We start from the raw sequence: 20,350 nt of genomic DNA on the forward strand, positions 1-20,350 counted from the left end.
CCCTAGTGGTTATGTTTCGTTGTGTGGTTGTTTTGGGGTTCTGGTTGGCTGCATTTGGACCACACACACACCCACACTTTCATCCTCATCACCTTCCATGTCCTGTGTCTCTCTCTCTTTCTCCCTCCTACGTTTTTCGTACAGACAAGAACCAAAGCACTCGAAAACGTTACGGATCGAAGTTGAAAACTATACCTTTGTGTTCGTGAGGACAATACGAGTTCAACCATACCCATTTCAGGTAAGGAATCCTACGATTTCACGTCGAACTCGAAATCCCCGATTTGGTCATTGTTCATGCACACGTGAATTGTTGCGTTTTAGGGAATTTGAAGCTTGTAGGAAGCTTGGTGAGGTCCTTAGGAAGCTCGGGGTGGTTCGTTTGAAGGTTTTGGACGTCGGGATCGTGAGTTGCAGGTTTGGCTAGAGTATCGTGGGTTTTTCCGGCGAGATTTCGTTGGTTTTAGGGCTCCAAAGTGGTAAGGTTTTGTTCTATTTGTTGTAAGCTTCATTTTGGTACCAATTTCGTGGAATTTGGTTGGAAAACGAGTGAGAAACAAAGATTAGAAAATTTTCCAGTTTTCCAACGATGGCGACGGCGCCGGAAGTTGGCCGGAGAAGACGACGGAATATTCCTAATGGCGTTAGGTTAACTTTAACGGAATCTGTTAGTTTTAACAGAATATTCCTGACGGCGTTAACTGACACCATCAGTGTGCTAGGCATGTGCCTGCGCGTGGGCGGCGCGTGTGGTCGTGCCTTGGCCAGCACGTGGGGGCACGTGAGACGTCGAAAAATTATTTTAAAAATATGGGGATGTTCGTGAGGTTGAGTAGATCACGTTGGTGTATTCATTCACCCTAATTGAGCATTGTATGAGAAGTTATTACCTAGTTTTGGTTATGTGCTTTAAATTAACGTTTTTATAGTTGTTGCACATATAGGTGAGACCTATCCCGAGGACGAGCGCAGTCACTCGAGGCAAGGGGGTTAGGACCCTTCTACATACCAGTGAGTGGGCTTTTGGTTTTCCGTATATACCTATATACTTGTGGTTTTTCCCAGGAAATGAAATGGAAATATTTATATGTTTTAAATGCCATGCATTGCGTTTGCCTATTTAATTATGCATTAGTAGTTACATATATGTATGTTTGATGCTGCGGACGCACAGGTAAGTGCCAAGTAAGTTATGGTTTATGATGATGTTTAGTGGTTATGTGAGATGCATAGAGAGCTCATAACCTGCACCCCCGGTGTTAGTGCTCCCGCCCAGAGTAGGGCACAGTCCTTCATGTGATGTTCACCTCCCGCACCACATGCTCATCTTGGATCCAAGTTAGGTGCACAGTCATGTCGTACAGACCACTATAGGTGGTTCCGACTCGTAGATGACCCGCGATTATTCGCCCAGTCTTCATGTGATCGTAGCACTTAAGCGTATTTATTTACACCCAATCCTGTCGTACAGACCACTTTAGGTGGTTCCGACTCATGTGCATGTATAGTTAGTGAGTTGGAGATTTGAGCTCTAGATTCAGCCGTACAGGTCACGTTAGATGACTCCGGCTGACAGATTACATGGCATTGATTGACATTACCTGAGTACTTACATTTTATGTAGAGGCATTCAACATGGCATATTTCTGAGCATGTTTTCTATATATGTGTATATTCTATTTTCTGGGAAACTATACAGGTTTTACGACGAGGGGTTAGAACTTTTGATAATGAAATGATTTTGAAAAGCTTTGTTTTTGCCCACTCACACTTTCTGTTTTGCGTCCCTCCAAGTTCTAGTTTGGATTGCTATTTTGGTGGGTCACGAGGGAATCACGGCATATCTAATAGATTATCACCAGTGTAGGACCACCTCTGGATGTGTTTAGTTAGTATTTGTTCCCCTGGACTGCACTAGGTCTTCCGTGCTCTGAATATTGTTTTTTTTTATACTTACGCTTGCACATGTATGTTATCTACTCAGTGTATAGCTTGTTTTTTATTTGTTCGTACTTTTTTATTATTCTTAGCTTCCGCACTGTGCACATGGTTACGTCACCCTCACGTGACGGCCAGCGCGTCCTGATTTCGATCAAGGTGTGTCATTTAATATAAAAAATTGGTATAGATACCGTTTAATTTGAACGTTAATATTGCAATGCAATAGCATTTAAGTATAATGCTCTACCTTAATAGTATAATATAACGTTTACACCATAATAGGCAACCTTGTTATAGTAATACTAATGTCATTTTGTGTAATTAATTATAAAGTTATGATAAATTAGATAACCTTGGATTGTTTACGATTATAGTATAATTTTTTCTCAGACGTTGAATGTTAACATCTTGTTGTAACACCATTAAAATGTAGTGTAATTTTATGATGTTCCCTAGTAATAAATTATGTCTATACTGTAATCGACCTTGACGATATAATCATTAACTTTGTTATTGTAATTCAATCACATCCAACTATAAAAACTTACCTTTACATTGTAATAGAATGTACTCAATATAATTATCAACCTTGTTGTAGTAATACTAACGTCATTATATGTTAGAACTATAACTTTATACTACTAACATTCAAATTAAATGGTATCGATACCATTTTTTATTAAAGGTTTCGTAGAATTCTTGTCACATCCCGACCCGGGAGGGACTATTTCTCGGGCCCGACTCCACCGTAGCACGATATTGTCCGCTTTGGGCCCCCAACACACCCTCACGGTTTTGTTTATGGGAACTCACACGAGAACTTTCCAGTGGGTCACCCATCATGGGATTGCTCTCGCGCGCTACTCGCTTAACTTCAGAGTTCCGATGGAACCCGAAACCAGTGAGCTCCCAAAATGCCTCGTGCTATAGGGAGGAGAGCATGTGCATATAAGGCACATCACCCCCTCTCCGTTGGTAAATGTGGGCTGTTACAATTCTCATAAGTCGTGACAATTTTTTTTTCAAAGTATAGAAATTTTGAAGTGCACAATGATTTTTTTTGAAGTGCTTATAATGATACTTTCAATAATGGGTAATGCTAGAGAGATTAAATTTGTAGACAAAATTTTGTAAACTAAATGACATGGAAATTGATGATTAGATTGTTACTTACGTGTTGATTAAAGTGTTTATTTCTTATTGGTGATATATCAATTAATTTGCAAATGTAGTCTATATAGCATTACTCCTCCAAATAATATGGGTTCTTGATAATTGGGTAGAGATAAAGGCACCCTAAACCCTGTAAATACATATGCAAAATTAACTCTGCTACATAAGCAAAGTTAACGATGTTAGTATCAGAGTTGACGGAAGTGGGCATAGAGTAACACAATATATAGGGAGTGACATGCGTCAAATAAAACTATAAGAAGCAATCTGAGAACCTATTTGATTACCACTTAATTTTTAAGTTTTAGTTTTCACTTTTCATTTAGTAATAAGCAAGTATATGAGGAGGAAAAAAGAGAAGCAGCAGGGATAGCAGGGAAGAAATAAAGAAGAAAACAAAAAACTAGAAAGTGAATCTAACTTAAAATATAGCTTTTAATTATCAGTTTTTAGTTTTCATTTTGTGTACATTCTTGGTACATTTTTTTTTTATACATTTCTTCCACCATTCATCCTCCACTCTTCTATATCCTCATTTGCCCCTTGTTTTCTCTGTTTATCTCTCTAGCCTGAAAAATGAAAATTTACTTGATCATTTTTTAGTAGAGCAATAACGTTAATAAGTTACATAGTTGGTTGTTAGAGAAAAGAAAATTTGGTGGGAATCGAACCTTCACCAAAGTGTATAGACATGATTGCTCTAGATTGTTACCATAAAGCATCATATAAAAATAATACTTGGGTATTCACTAGTAAGTACTCACCTTTTTATTTTGTCCAATGATACTTTAATTCATGTTCTATTGTTTAGAAAAATAATGGGCATGTTATTAATTTTTCTTGGGCTTTAAAAAATAAGAAACATGTACATTGCATTTTTTTTTATTAGGCCAAAACAGAAAGTGAGTACATAAAATATGTGTTATAATATCATTGGACAAATCAAAAAGTGAGCACTCAAATATTATCCTTTCATAAAGAGCACTTAAGCAAAACAATGACTAAGCCACCGGCAAGCGGAACCGATTGAAATAATCAAAATATTGGTTTGTAAAGTTTAAAATTATGGTAATGCTAGAGAGATCAAATTTGTAGATAAAATTTTGTAAACTAAATGACATAAAAGTTGATGATTAAGTTATTAGTTAAGTGTTGATGAACGTGCTCATTTTTATTGATGACACATCATCTAGTTTGCAAATTTTGTCTGTAAATTTAGTCTCTCTAGTATTACCTCTGAAATTAACATGGATTCAAATAAAGCCACTTTAAAACCTATATGTACACAGTACACATACGAAATCTATGATGTGATCATCCTACGTACATTTCATATATCTCCAACCATGGATTATTTCATTTCTCCAATCCACAAAATTATTAACACAATATTAGCTTTGCTTCTGGTTCTCTGTTGTGCATTGAGAATAATCGCAGCATACACTAAGCAAAACAAGAAGAAGAATATCATCAACAACACAAAGACATTGACCAGATCGTTGACCAAAGTCCCTCAACCCTCAGGAGCATGGCCTTTCATAGGTCACCTTCATCTCCTACATGGTAAAGATCCAGTTGCCCTAATCCTTGGCGCCATGGCCGATAAATTCGGTCCGATCTACTCACTTAAGCTTGGTCCGCGCCAAGTAATGGTGGTGCTTAGCGCTTGGGAACAAGTAAAAGAACGCTTCACAAAAAACGACATTGCTTTCTCCACACGACCGAGTACAGCAGCCGGCAAACACTTGGGTTACAACAACGCCATTTTTGCCCTAGCCCCGTACGGACCCTACTGGCGCGACATCCGTAAGTTGGCTACTCAGGAGTATCTCTCAGCCCAAAAAGTTGAAATGCTTAGTCACGTGCGAGCCGAAGAAGTCGACTCATTCATAAAAAAATTGTTCGATGTGGTAGGGTCGTCAGGGCTCACCACATCGCCCGCCACTTCACCTGTAGTGGTGCATTTGAGCGAGTTAGTAGAGCACTTGACGTTTAACATTAGCGTGAGGCTGATTGCCGGGAAGAGATTTTCGGATGGCGAATACAACGAGAAAGGCAGTGAGGCTTGGCGTTTCGAAAAGGCTATGCAGGAGGCTATGCATCTCCTTGGCAATTTTGTTTGGTCGGATGCTATGCCATATTTTGAATGGCTGGACAGCTTGTTTGGGCCTGTGAGTTTCATGAAACGCACGTTTAAGGAGCTTGACTCTGTGCTTAGCAGCTGGGTTGATGAACATCGTTCTCAGCAAGGAGACAAGATCGGTAATAAAATCAATAGCAGCAGGGTCGAAAGTGACTTGATAGATGCGATGATATCCAACTTTGGAGAGGAGGCTGTCATTTCTGGGCATAGCTGTGATAATGTTATCAAAGCAACATCACTTGTAAGTTAACTCTAATTTCGAATTTACATTACGTATCCATAAGAACACTACGCGGTATTATATAGACTTGAGACATGTTTAAGAACACCTACCTAGAGTTACACGTACACAATTATTTTCACGTAATTTTCTAGTATGCTTCAAAGCAGTGGCGTAGCAGGAACAAATTTGAAGGAGGGTCAACTTTAAATAACCATAAGATTAAAAGATAATAAGAAAAATTCATAAATAATCTACTAAAATTACAGTTGTCCTCGACGATTTTTCATAGTCTGAAATCTTCTCATAATCACATCATTGTCTTTTCGAATATATCTTTCTCGATATATAAACAAAAAAATCACAAATAAAATTGTAAACAAGAAGTTAAGAATTACCTAATTGATTTGTTGGTTAAAAAAAGTTCCAAGGATGAACTGGTGAAGGCTTGTTGTCTTTGGAGTTGGAGATGGCCCATTCTCTGAATAGGAAAAGTTTAAAAGTTTCTTGTTAATGAAGGAAAGGTTTAAAGTTTAATGTTAATTGATTGATTACCTTTTCAGTTTGTGTAATTCCCCAATTTTCTAAATAATAGCAATGATACGCTTTATCAGTATGAGCATGTAAATGTAGCAAATAATGAAAGAAGATAAAATGGTAACAGATAAACTCCACCATATTGGGACTCTTTGGTCAACTAACAAATAAGGGGTTAAATTGTTTAGCGGTCACAAGGATCAATATATAAGAATATAATAGATTATTAATAAATTATAATATAATAATAGTATTTTAATGAAAATCATTAAAAGGTCACAAGGGTCAGGCTCCGCCCCTGCTTCAAAGTACCCTATACATTAAATTTTTCGGATTTCCACTTACACAATGCAAATTCTTGATATAGATAAATTTTTAGATATAACGGAAACATAAGTGGTGCATCACATATTTTAATAAAAATGATGAGAAATTTTATTTTTTAAGTTATTAACTTTTTAGCACACATATCTCATCATTTGTTTAGTGACAAGTAATGTATCATTCCGTGTACCGATTACATTGAAAAATCTCTTATTGATATGGTCATAAATACGTCTATGATGGATCACTATCGAATTTTTATGTATAATACGAGTTGATTTTTTTTATCGAATCTACAATTAATTATAACATACTCCCTTGAGACTTGAGGTTAATTTCAAAAAGGACCTAACTATTTAAATATTTTCTATTACTTGAGATATTAAACTGTTAATTAACCGTTAAAGTCGCTTCGATTATTTGGGTATTTTCCCTAACCGTTTTCGTGGCGAATTGCGAGCCTGCCGTTAAAACTCAATAGACCAATTTTAAATTTTTGCCGCACATGCCGTTAACGAAATGATCATTTGACTTAGAGCATCTTTAAATTATATGTCAAAAATGTTACGTGGACTGTTTTGATAAGAAAAATATGATTTTCTAGTCCCAAAGGAAATGCCAAAATCCCATACAGATTGACATTCTTTACTTTGTTACCAAATTTCAAGGCAACATCAAATTTTTTTTATTTTAATGTTAATCCCACATAGTTTTGTATTTTATTTCATTTATTAATTATTTTATTATTAAATTCTAACCCACTTAATTTTATAAATAACCAAACAAACATTTTAATTTGACATTTTTGTAAATCTCCTACTTCAAATGTAAAATATTATTTATTATTTTTAAAGGCAGCATGTGAAATACCTCAATTGCAAGTGGGCCCATAAATAATAAAAAATAAAAGATAATGATATTCTTATCATCTATTTTTATCATAATTTTATTCCACTCAAGAATAGATTTTTCAGTGTGCTCAGAATATGAGGTGGTACATCACGTGTCACAATACAAGTGATGAGATATTTGTGGTAAAAAATTAACAACCTAAAAATTAAAACTTATCTCCACTTATATAATTAATGTGGTGTATTTCAGGTATAATGAAAAATTTATCCCATCTTGAGAGCAGCTAAAGTGGATAGCCACATTATTTAAAATAATTTAAACTTTTTATTCAAGTAAAAGAATTAAAAAAACCAAAAAGAAAAATAAAATCTAGCAAACCTGAAACCCAATCTCAGGGTTCCCTCCTCCTCCTTCCACCGCCACCACCCACTATCCACAATCCTTTCAATCATTAATTTTCCCAAAGTTTACCATTGAATTCTTTCTTTCATTATGAAATCATATCTATCATTATTTTTTTCCATTGACTTTCCGAAGAATTTTTCAAACACTATGTTATTCAATTTTTAGCCAAAGTGTAGACGAAAAAACTTATAAATCTTCACCATGGTTGTGGGGAGGGTTGTGGGGAGACTGCCTATAGGAGTATGAGGAGGGAGGAGAGCAAGAGAAAAAAAATGTGAAACCTAGGTTTTAGGACTTTCTAATTTATTTTGTTCTTTTTGGTTTTCTTAATTCTTTTAGTTAAATAAAAAAAAATTCAAATTATTTAATGATGTGGTTGTCCATCTCAGCTACCAATTAAGGTGGTATAAAATTACAGTAGTGCTATCCACACTCATCTTTACCTTTCATGTTCTTGTTAATTTTTGTCTATTGATCTTCTTCATTTTATTTGATCCAACGTCTGAAAATTGAAAAGAGTGTGTGAAAGGTAAAAATCAGTGTGTGGATAGCACCATCCAGAAATTATGGTACAAATAGACAGTAAGAATAGCATCATTGAAAAGAAAATGACCTCAAGAAGAGAATGTGAATTTTGGCAGCAAATTGGGCAATGCCAACGCAGCTTGGATTGGCCTCCCGGCTGGGAGAGGATTTTCAACATGTCGGGAACACAACCCGTGCACCAAGTTTTATAATACAAGTAGTTTGATACTTAAAAAAAAAAAAAAACAAAACAAAAACAAAATTTCAACCATTGTGTATTATGACACTTAACATACCAAGCCTTGTTCACCGCACAATGAAAAAATTCTCCCCAGTTGGAACTAGAAAAATGCTTATTATTTCTATCAAACAGTTCAAGTTGGTTAACAAAAAAGAAAACAGTTCATGATGCACACACAAAGTGTGAGAAAATTTTTTATTTTTGTTTTTGAAATAGAATGAGAGAGGAAGAGAGGAAGAGAGTAATAGAGAATGTGGGAGTGGGAATTTTTTTTTTTAAATTAGAGATATGTTATGTGACATCCCACATCGCCTAGGGGAGTGATCCTTATATGCATATTTTCATCCCTACCTAGCACGAGGCCTTTTGGGAGCTCACTGGCTTCGGGTTCCATAGGAACTCCGAAGTTAAGCGAGAAGGGGGCTTGAGCAATCTCATGATGGATGACTCACTGGGAAGTTGCTCGTGAGTTCCCAAAAACAAAACCGTGAGGGAATGGTAAGCCCAAAGCGGACAATATCGTGCTACGGTGGTGGAGCGGGCTCAGAAAGTGTTTCGCCCCGGGCCAGAATGTGACATGTTAGGATTACATGTAAGTGAGGCTTAAAAAAAAACAACAAAATTTGGTTGTGTGAAATTACATTTATGCCCCATATTTATTATTCATGTTCTATTTTAATTAGAGAGTTAAACTGGTAATTTCATAGGATTTTAGTTGACAATGATTGTTTTATTAATCAGTAGAGATTAGCTCATATAATTCTAAATACTGTGTCTTAATTGGTAGATTCTCATCATAGGTGGCACACAAAGCACTTCTGTTGCACTAACATGGGCACTCTCATTACTCCTCAACAACCCAAGTGCCCTAAAATCTACCCAACAAGAATTGGACATCAACGTAGGAAGTGACAGATGGGTTCAAGAATCCGACCTTCCGAACCTCAAATACCTCCAAGCCATCGTCAAAGAAACCCTACGCTTGTACCCGTCTGTCCCAATCACTGTCCACGAGGGCACGGAGGATGCTCAGCTCTCTGGCTATCACGTCCCCAAAGGCACCCGTATAGTGATCAACTTATGGAAATTGCATCGGGACCCGAGCGTGTGGGCCAACCCTTGTGAGTTTCAACCTGAGAGGTTCATGACCGACCATGCTGACATGGACTATTTCAAGGGTTTTGAGTACATTCCGTTTAGCTCGGGCAGAAGGTCGTGCCCTGGTGCGACACTAGGGTTGCATGTGGTTCAGTTGCTTCTGGCTCGTTTGGTTCAGGGGTTTGATATGAGCAGAGTCGGTGATGGGCCGGTGGATATGCGTGAAAGGGTGGGTCTTGCCCTAACTAAAGGAGATCCACTAAAGGCTTTTCTTGCTCCACGCCTTCCTCTTCACCTGTATCTGTGAACGATAATGCCTCTGAACGTACAGCTTCATGGTTTTACATGGCAACTTCAAAGTTCTTTTGTAAATTTATTATTAACTAGCCTCTATGCACGTGCTTCATAGCATGCTAGAAGTCTTTTTTTTTTCTTTTTTTCTTCTTTATCACATGCGCTACGCACCTCTAAAGTCTTCTATTAATATTGAAATATTTTGTGTAAAGTATTACACATAAGACTCATTATCTTTGTAAATTAAGAGAACAATTTTTATTACGCGCACAAAATCTCTCTTCAAAATGCCACATGAAAACTATTATATTTTGTACTTATTTGATAATTTTGTACGTTAATAGTGTTTTCAATTATACAACCAAAGAAAACAGGTTAAAGAAGTATAAAATTACATTAACTTTGAAAATCACAAATAGAATAAAGTTACGTTGTTGCATCTTTTATACAGAGAAAATCTTTTACATGTACTTTTGTATTTTTAATTTTACTTAAATAGAATAAAGTTACATTGTTGCATCTTTTTACATATTGGTTCTTCTCCATAAACTCTTTTGCATTTTTTTTCTTTTCCAAGAGGGACCTGTCTAAGAAACCAAAGACAGCATAACTCTCTAGTGAAGAAACGAAGGGAAGCCTAAAGTAATCGAGATCAATGAATCCGGCAATAAATTGGTATCCAAATTTTTTCAAAATTAATTACGTAAATAGTGTTGGAGAACAATTTAGAAACAATAAAATAACAGAAATACAGAACCAAAATACTTATATTTTATTATTCACAAATACATGCAATACAGAATGCAATAACACAATAATTACAAAAAATTAATATGATACTAACTTGAATGAATTGAAGGTAGAGGCTAGCGCAAACGCTATGTCCTTTGAACAGTATTTCCGTCCCACTCATGTGCTTGTGGTTCTACAACGTCTGCTCGACCAGGATACAACTACCTAATTCTACAACCCGCACTGGATTATAGAACTCTAGCGAATTGCTTTGTGTGTTTACTCTCTGGAAAGTTTGTACGGAAGATAAGGAGGAAGAAAAGATGGTTTTTGATGGAACTGATGACTCCAGTTATATAGGCTCTTTCATACCTCTTCAAACACCTTTTGGATGAATCTGAAGCTATACAACTCTTTCCAAAGAGTTGTGTCTATTAATCAAAACGTTTTTAATTAATTTAATGAAAAACTTAATTCGAAATTAAAACTAATTGATCAGATTAATTTTAAGTTGATCAGACCCTTGTCTTGATTAATTAATATTAATTAATATTAATATTATAGTATAATCATCAAGCCTAATCCACACAACCATAAAGCTCAATCCTTCAATCAATTTCCAAATGGTCCAAGTTTTAATTACTAAGAAAAAAGAATAAGCCTATATAAAGGCTAGTGAAAAAATAATGTTAACCAATGTGAGACAAGAGGGTCTCAAACTCCAACAAATAGTTGTATCTTTGAAGGAGATTCAATCATCACCGTGGCAGCCATGAATGGCCTAGGAGAAGAAACCTCTCCGATCTAGGTCCTATAATTAATGATATGCGATCTTTCATCAAAGATTTTTCTAATAAGAAGTCTTGCCATATCAAAAGGGAGGCAAATCAAGTTGCTCACAGACTTGCACGTGCTGGAATGGGGTGTGCTCAAGAGATTGTGCGGCTAGATGAACCTCCGGGGTTAATTTTGGATGCGCTATTTGAAGATTTTTCACATTAAATGTATTGTTTGATTTGGTATGTGAGGATAGTTAACTTTAGTTTGTTTGTACGAGACGCTTTTTTTCCTTTTGACCAGATTAAAAGCCTTGGCAAGGTTTTTATTAAGGCTCATGTATGCACACTATCCTCATTTTGTACAGTTTTTCTCATCTTAATGAATATCATACCTTCCATTCAAAAAAAAAAAAAAAAAAAAAAAAAAAAAGTTAAAAGAAAATTGAAGAATTTGAAAGAAAGGAACAGAACCATAGAAGCTTCTTATCAAGTGTCTTCTTCATAATAATAAGAAAAATGCCCAGGTTTCCTTTCTGAGTTGTAAAGAAAAGAAATGAAGCTTTTTAGTGTTAGAGAATATTATAAGCTTAGGATTATGTAAGTTTAGATTGTGACACTTGTCAAAATATTAGAGAATTAGTTAAGATTTATATATATAGGGATAGGATCAAACGACAAAGATTTTGACAAATATTTTTACATTCCTTTGTAGCCTTTAGATCTTATAAGATCCAATGTCCTGATTAAGAGTGATTTGAAGGCTTTTAAAATTTAAATGACTTGGATGATTATGTGGATTATAACTAATAAGGAAAACCCTGATTTAAATAAAAAAAATATCAAATAATAATAAAATTGAAAAATAAATAATCAAACTTTGAAATATCCAGTGTAAAAAAATTAAAAATTAAAAAAATAAAACATGAAATTCCATTTCCATCTCTGCTGAAGAGGTCTACAACTTCTTGATGAAAAGTCTTTCTTTCCTTCAAACAAAGAACCCTAATTATAGAAAGAAAAAAAATGATACGAGGCAGAAAGAGTTTTGCTTTGACAATAATTTGTTTTGAGTTAAGCACCCTCATCTCAAGCTAGCAACTCAATCACTTTGCCACCTCCATAACAAAACCGTATCGAGTCAAGTATGTTTGAGATTGCCACAGCCACAAACTCATCAACCATTCATTTGCACCGTATTAAAAAAAAAAAAAAAAACATAGAAAGGGGAAATCCAGGAGTCAAGATTGAAGATTTAGAATTTAGGGTTTTGTTCTGAGAAGATTCAAGAGATTGATAGCTTGATTTGTTGTAGTGTGCATCAAAATTTCGTATCAATCGAATTAAAGTATCACAGGTAGTGAGGCACAAGAACATCGATCTGTCTCCTTACCTTTCTTGGGTGTTCTTCACTATGGGTTTTACATTCTTTTTTTATCAGTTCAAATCTTGATTATTTTTTCTATTTTATTTTATTAGATAATTCTATTTAATTTAAATTTGTGTTTTCCTTACTAGTTATAATCCACAAAATCATCCAAGTCATTTAATGTTTAACAATCTCCACATCATTCTTAATCTAGACCATTGAATGTTATAGGATCTAAAGGTTACAAAGGAGTGTAAAAGTGTTTGTCAAAATCTTTGTCCCTTGATCCTATATATATATCCTCAATATAATAACTTCTCTACTAAGAAAACATTAATACAAATAATATTCATCTCTCTCTCTCTCTCTCTCTCTCTCTCTCTCTAGTTCTTGCTTCTTCATCACTATTGATACAATATGTGCATAGCTTAACATGGTATCACTCGCCTTTATTGCTAACACATTCATCTTCAAACCTCCTTCTACTTCCGCATCCTTCTAATCTAAATTTAGAGTTTATATCTTCGATTCCGGCAAAGCTTGGATGAAGTCATCTTCTTTGTGAATTCTAGGGTTTTTGCTATGAATTGAAGATTGATCCAGTTTTTCGACTTCTTCTGCTTTGTGATTCTTGCTCGCAAGGTGTTTGTGCTCAGATTTCTTCTGTGCATCTCTCAAGACTTGGTTCTATCTTACTACAAATCTGCGAAAATATTAACTGTTACACAATTACATATTTTGCAATCACCAATTGTTGCTCTCATATATACTATATCTACTTCTGTTAATGTGAAACTGGATGATTCGAATTACTTGAATTGGCATTTTCAAATGCAATTATTGCTTGAGAGTAATGGAATTCTAGGGTTTGTTGATGGCCCAATGCCCTGTCTTCCTCGACTTGCTTTTGTTACTGGTGAATCAGACATTAATTCTTCGAATTCTGCATCTATTACTGAAAGTGATGACTTCACTATTTGGAAATTGCATGATCGTGCGCAGTTAATCACTGTAACTTTGTCTCATGTGGCTATATCTTGTGCCATTGGTAGTACTAGTTCTCAGGATTTGTGGACCAGACTCAAGGAACAATTTTCCACTGTGTCTAGAACTAGTATATTTTAGATGAAGTCCAATTTGCAAACCATCAAAAAGGAGTATGATTCTATTACACAATATCTGCAAAAGATTAAAGAAGCTAGAGATTATCTCTCTGCTGCTAGTGTGTATTTTGCATATGAAGACATTGTTATTTTGGCTTTGAATGGCTTGCCACCTGAATATAATACATTCAGATGTGTTATAAGGGGTCGTGAGAATGTCATTTCTCTTAAAGAATTTCGAACTCAGTTGCTTGTAGAGGAAGTTATAGTTTTTGAGTTTTCATTCATGGATCATCTTTGCAAAAACTCAATTCAATCTGAAACTATTTACCTATTTGATTGTCTTGATGAAATTTCAATGTTTCTTATAACATAGTGTTTGTCAATTTCTTTAAACTCAATTAGATACCTCAAACATTTTCGATTTGAAGAATATTCTGCAAGGATGATCTATGAAGTGCAACTTAAAAAATAGATGGCTTAGAGTCCATGAAACACAATTTTTCCCACGAGCCTGGCGTGACCAAGGAGCAGAAATTGAATCAAAAGTAAAGCAAGATATCCCACTAAAAGAGTCATTTTTAAGGCATAAATTTTAATAGTTCATGTACAAGAATATGTAATCAACATGAAGCGGAGTCTTCTAGCTCTAGTGTAAAAATAAAAACCAAATTACAATCCATCAATAAGAACAAGTGTGAATGTTGATCAATGCACGTGAAACATATATTAAAACTAACATTCACGATTGTATCCAACAGGACTAGATTAAAATTTCTATGTTATGAATTTGATAATAGAAATAATAAATATAAAGGAAAGTATTTTAGAAACTTGATTTGATTTGATTTGGTCAGATTTCCCTTGTGGGCAAAGACTTGATTTGATTTATTTCCTATTATTGCTTCATTTTGTTCTTTTATATATATATATCTCCTTATGAAGAAAAATAAAACATTTGAGTTTTTTTCTTATAAATATCTCCTTATTTGTGAAGTTATTGAAGAATTCTTATATTTGTTTTCCACCCACCGAAGTGTTTTCCAGAAAGAAAAGAACAAAAAAAATTCCAAATGGCAAAATGCATGCATGGAGGAATGTTAGAACTTTCCAAGACAGTGAAAGGAAAAATTGTCCAAAAAGGGTTGAAAAGAAATATGAAAATAAAACTATGAAGAGTGAAAAGATGCCTCCATCTAGACCTAGCATTCGTGTCGTGTTTTTCGTGTTCGTATCATTTTCGTGTCATACCCAATATCTTAACAAGTCATGTCGTGTAACACCCATTAAAATAAACAGGTAAAATGACCCGATCCGAAATCGACCTGATAATATTAACGGGTAATATAACCCAACCCGTTACCCGTTAAGGAAAATATATTTTAAACCCATAAATAATTAAATAAAAAACATAATACTTTTTTTTGAGTGAAAAAAAGGTTGCACACCCAAACTAATAACCATAAACCTAAACCTAAACCGACTTATTACTAATATCACAAGATAATGTTCTGTGCAGCTCCTTTGGCAGTGTCAAGGGCTTGAAGATAATGTTCGAAAGTTATTAAATCGATAAATTGAGCTTATTCTTTTCTCGGAGTCAAAATGGTCATACACACATGACATACCTTATTTCTTGAATCCAAATTAAAAAGAAGCAATGAGAGACAAATAATTCAAACAAAATGTATAAAAATAAAATAAAAATATATTACGATGAGGGAGATTAATCCGAAAGAAATTGGAATATGTACAATTGGCTAAGCATTTAGTAGGCATACGAATTAAAAAGCAATAAAACTGGGGCTTGAAGTTTTGCCAGAATTCCTCTTCCTAATAAATTATAATTAAAACAGGTAGGATATTACTAACAGTAACAATGGATATTACTAAGCAATCAAGCTTTCAGCATTAGACAAGATAATACCAAGTTTTCGATGCGGTGCACCGAGTGCAAATCAATTGGTATACTTGTCAATATATAGAAACCATTTTGAGTATGGAAGCAGTTCAATACTTATTGTCTCCACCAAGCAGTTCAATACCATTTTGGGCACTTTGTCTTTGCCCTGTTTTTTTAAACCCCACCTGCGCACCAGACTACCAAAGTGAACACTGAACATGGTGCTCTGTGCTTTTATTAACTTTTGGTGCTTCCTCCAACCAAAGTTTTAAAAGCAAAGTAAATGAATTAAATACATGTGAAATATTTTTAATTTTGATTTAAGACCAGTCAGTAGTACATTGTTCGTGTTCTGAGGTCAAACATTAAGCATTTAGCATCAGCATGTTGAAATTGCAGACTTAAAGTTTTTTCAAGGCACCAACCACTACTTAAATGAGTTTCAAGAACCATTTTATCAGCAATTCACAAGCAGTTCAAAGAAATGTAGCACCGAAATCTAACAAACTCTTATAAGGTATACCAGCACACGCATATATACAAGATCAAATTTAGCTGCAGAGAACACTAGCAAAAAATACTCATCAAGCAATTTTCGAAATTTACCTACAGAGGTTATAAACAGCCAGCATCATCCTCTATAAAGTAACTATTCCCTTCCACATAAAATTCTACCACTCCCTTATAGAAATTTACAAAGACATAGTGGAAATATAAAACAATCCTTCAATTAATCAAGTATATAGACCACTTCCACCTACAAAACCATATAAAGTTCAAACTTTTAGGGGTGTGTTTTGGACATAATTGAGCAGGCATCCATAGACTGATTTGCCCAATGTCTTTTCGAGGGTATTTGATTTGGAAAAGCGCATATCTGTTTATATCTAATATTTCAAACTACAGCAAGCTCATCAACAATTCTTCCCCACACTTAACCCATGTGTGCTTAAGGTCTCTCAAACCTAATCCCTATAAATATTATCTAAGCTCAAAATTCTTAACCTAGTTTTGCAAACCCAGAAAGCAAAAGAAATTCTACACATCATTGAATTGAAACGAATTAACAATTATGCACATTGTGCAAGGATCATTAGAGTACATTCAACAACACGAACTAAGCTTAATAGTTCACCAAAACCGTACCACCGAATGAAAAAGAAGAAACAAAAACATAAGATTTATGAAGATACAACATTAAACAAATGAAAAGAACAGAGATGTAGAGATGTAGAAACAAAATCGAACCTGGAGTGGAATCTGGAGAATGCAGGGATGTAGAGAAGACCAGAGCAGAGATGACAAGATCAAGAATGATTCCGTCCAGGCGACCACTGCACGAGGGAGGAGAAAAGAGATACTGAGAGAGGCTACTGGAAGAGTATACGGCGGGAGGGAGGGGCTAGGAAGAACAGGCGGCGGGTCGGGAGAGAGGGTTACGGGAATGGGGAGATAGAAAGGGATTCAGGCTGGCTGTTGTTTTGACTTTTGATCAGATCAGATCATCAGATGGTAAAATTGGAAAATACAAGGGGTTTTTTTGTCCCAAAAATTTCTAATAATATAATTGAAACAGAATCCAACGGTACAGATTTATTCTCATTTATCTTACCGTTGTTATTTAAGTAAAGTCTTTAATAGTTTTTTAATTAATATAGAAGTGCAAAAAATATAGAAAAAATATATATAAACGCTCGTAATGACAAGCTTTACAACTGTCATGATGAGCTTAACTTCGAAATCCGCCTCTATGATCATATAAATCATAGATCAAAATTTAACCGTTGATTGTTGTTTACACTTACACTTCATTTTTCTTATCAAATTTTGTTTTTTCAGATTTTCTTTTTTGAAAACATGATCTATTAGAGGATGCAAGAAGATGAACGGTTTGGATCGTTGATATTATGTTCAAAGTTTTAAGGTTAGTGAAAATATTGCTTAATGTTTATAAAGTTTTTACAAACTATATGACATCGACTCATATTTTAGTTAACCGTAAATATAGAAACGTGATATCAAAGATCTGAACCATTCATCTTCTTACATCTACCAGATCCATCATGTTTTCAAAAAAGAAAATTTAAAAAATGAAATTCAGTAATAAGAATAAAGCATAAATGACAATCGACGGTTAACTATAAATTTAAGGTTTATGGATTATAGTGTTGGATTTCGAAGCTGACCCCTTCATGAAAGTTGTAAAGCTTGCCATTATGAGTGATTGTATATTTTTTTTTTACATTTTTTACACTTCTACAATAATTATTATTAATTTTATTAATTTTTCCCTCAAATAAAAAACATTATTCATAAGGGTTTAGAGGATTTTAAAAATCTAAACGATAATGTAAGTGTAACCATTATCTACTCGTGGAGGAATAATGATGAATCCCGAGTGTATATATATTCTTTCACATTTTTCATACTTGTATGTGTGTCTTCTTAGTTCTTACCTATACAAATACTATACTAGTTTATTTTAATTTTGGACAACAACATGTTAAGTAAAATTTATCCTATTAATGATAATAAAGAACTCTCATAATAAAAATAAATAATGACCAAAACTTTTTTTTTTTAACTTATATAGAATAATAATACAAAACTATATAATATATATTTAATATAGAATACATTGTGTATATTAATATGGCTATTGTATTTTATAATTAATCTTTAAGTAATTAAACTTTAAAATTATCAAAATAATTTTTTTTCTTAACAGGTCGAAATGGATTACCCACGTGTTACCCGCGTGTATACCCGTTAAGAACCCTTTATTAACGGATCCTTACCGTGTCAACCGATAATGACCCGATTAATTATCGTGTTGATCCGAAATCCGTTATTTTCGTATCGTTTTAGTATCGTGTTATCGTGTCATGTCAGAAACTACCAGGCTCCATCTCTCGTAGTCAACCTTTTTTACCTACCACAAACATCAACCTCGCACATTGATCTTGGAATAAGCACAAAAAAGAGAGACGGGCCGCCATGAACGACTCAGGTCATGAGGTCAACGTCAACCCATTCTATTTTCTCTTTGCATTCCATTAAGAGCAGTTCCAGCGTGGGAATCCTCCCCCCAGGCAATACACTATGCTATCCACCCGGTGAACAGTAACTACCCTAATGAACATTAACTACCTTTTGTATCTCCACCGTTGCACTTCAATAGCCCTGGCAATAGGCAATAAAATATTAGTATTTTTTGTATTTATAAAATAATACAACATAATTTTATTTGTAATTTCGGATTGGAATTTTTAATCGTTGTCGTTGCACCACGTGTCATTATTCGAAAATTTATAAAATAATACAAAATAATTTTATTTGTAATTTCAGACCAACAGATTTTTAATCGTTTTCGTTGCGTCACGTGTCGTAATCCGAAAAAGATAATTATTGATGATGGATTTCCGATAAGATTTTTTTTTTTTTAAAAATCAATTTTTTATGTGTAAGGTAGATGATAATGAGAATGTATTTATAGAAAAGTAAAAACAATTTTTTTTTTTAATTTTTCATTTTTTTTTCCAGATTTTTTACAATTTTTAAAATTTTTTTTATTCAACTAATTAATATCTGTCGTTGGATTTTAAAAAAAAAATTGAATTTCAACACTCCAGATTGTGCCACGTGTCACAACGGTAACATTTCTGATTTTTAAAACTGTTTTTTATTTTTTTATTTATTTATAAAGGCTAATAATATCAATTGTTGATCTCAGATCTAACGGTTGATATTAAATAAGGTTTTTTTATTTTTATTACCGTTGCAAATCAGACGATCCAAAATGTTTTGCCGTTGAGATCGAACGGACCATGGGAAGCCACGTGGCTTCCCAACGGTAACAATTTTCAACGGTCGTGGGCCCCAATTCTTGAAATCCTGTCGGCCCACGCTCCCATACTCGCGTTTGAGGGCCACGCGCCTGACAGAAAAAAATAAAAAAAGTGGCTGACGTTTGGGTGACGTCAGCCGTGAGACATAAAGCCCTCGGGCTCTCGGGCTGGCAACTCAAGCCAAGCCCCTCCCTCGGGCCGGGCCTATCCCTCAGGCTGCCACACGGTGGACTCTCTCACTCGGGCTCTACGGCCCTGTTCACGAGCCCTTCCCCCGAGCACTAGCCAACGCTGGAACTGCTCTAAGTGGTGCATGCTGCATTGCAAGTATATATAAAAAAAACACCGGATATGCTATCTTAATTAAAGTTCCTTTTAATTGGATTTTTTTTTTTATATAACAAACCATATTCTACACTAATCTACACTAAGAGAAGGAAAAGAGTTTAAACCTAAGATATAGTGGGTTGAATAAGAAGAAGTCACCAAAATAATTGACCACTTGCAATTAGAATAGGTATATATAATGACATTATTTATTAATCCATAATCAAATAAAAGCATCTTGAATTGAGTAGGAGTAGGTTGGTTAGACTAAGATTAAAACTATATAAAAGGTAGGGGTGACGATTTACATGAACACCTTTCCTAAGTCACACAGAAAAAGTAACAGATTTTTTTACAAGAAAATATCACTTGGACTTGTCATTTTTCTTACTAGCTTTGAATAAAGTTGAAGTTTCACTATAAAATCAATTGACAATCTCGAAAATAGTCCAATTATTTAGGAGCTTATGCAAAGTCTCTTTTTTCTCAACTGTGAGATTTACTCTCAACAAACCCACTTAATTTTGTATTTAACATCT

General features: G+C 34.5%; 1 protein-coding gene across 1 annotated transcript; it reads left to right on the forward strand.

The window, feature by feature from the left end:
- The first annotated feature begins 4,355 nt into the window (after positions 1-4,355).
- LOC137727149 (dimethylnonatriene synthase-like) lies at positions 4,356-10,000 on the forward strand. The gene is made up of 2 exons (XM_068466087.1): positions 4,356-5,498; positions 9,149-10,000. Exons 1-2 carry the CDS (start codon positions 4,362-4,364, stop codon positions 9,764-9,766), a joined length of 1,755 nt encoding a protein of 584 aa, XP_068322188.1. The 5' UTR covers positions 4,356-4,361; the 3' UTR covers positions 9,767-10,000.
- The last annotated feature ends 10,350 nt before the right edge of the window (positions 10,001-20,350 follow it).

The sequence above is a fragment of the Pyrus communis genome, chromosome 2 (assembly GCF_963583255.1).
Source record: "Pyrus communis chromosome 2, drPyrComm1.1, whole genome shotgun sequence".
Taxonomy (NCBI): Eukaryota; Viridiplantae; Streptophyta; class Magnoliopsida; order Rosales; family Rosaceae; genus Pyrus; species Pyrus communis.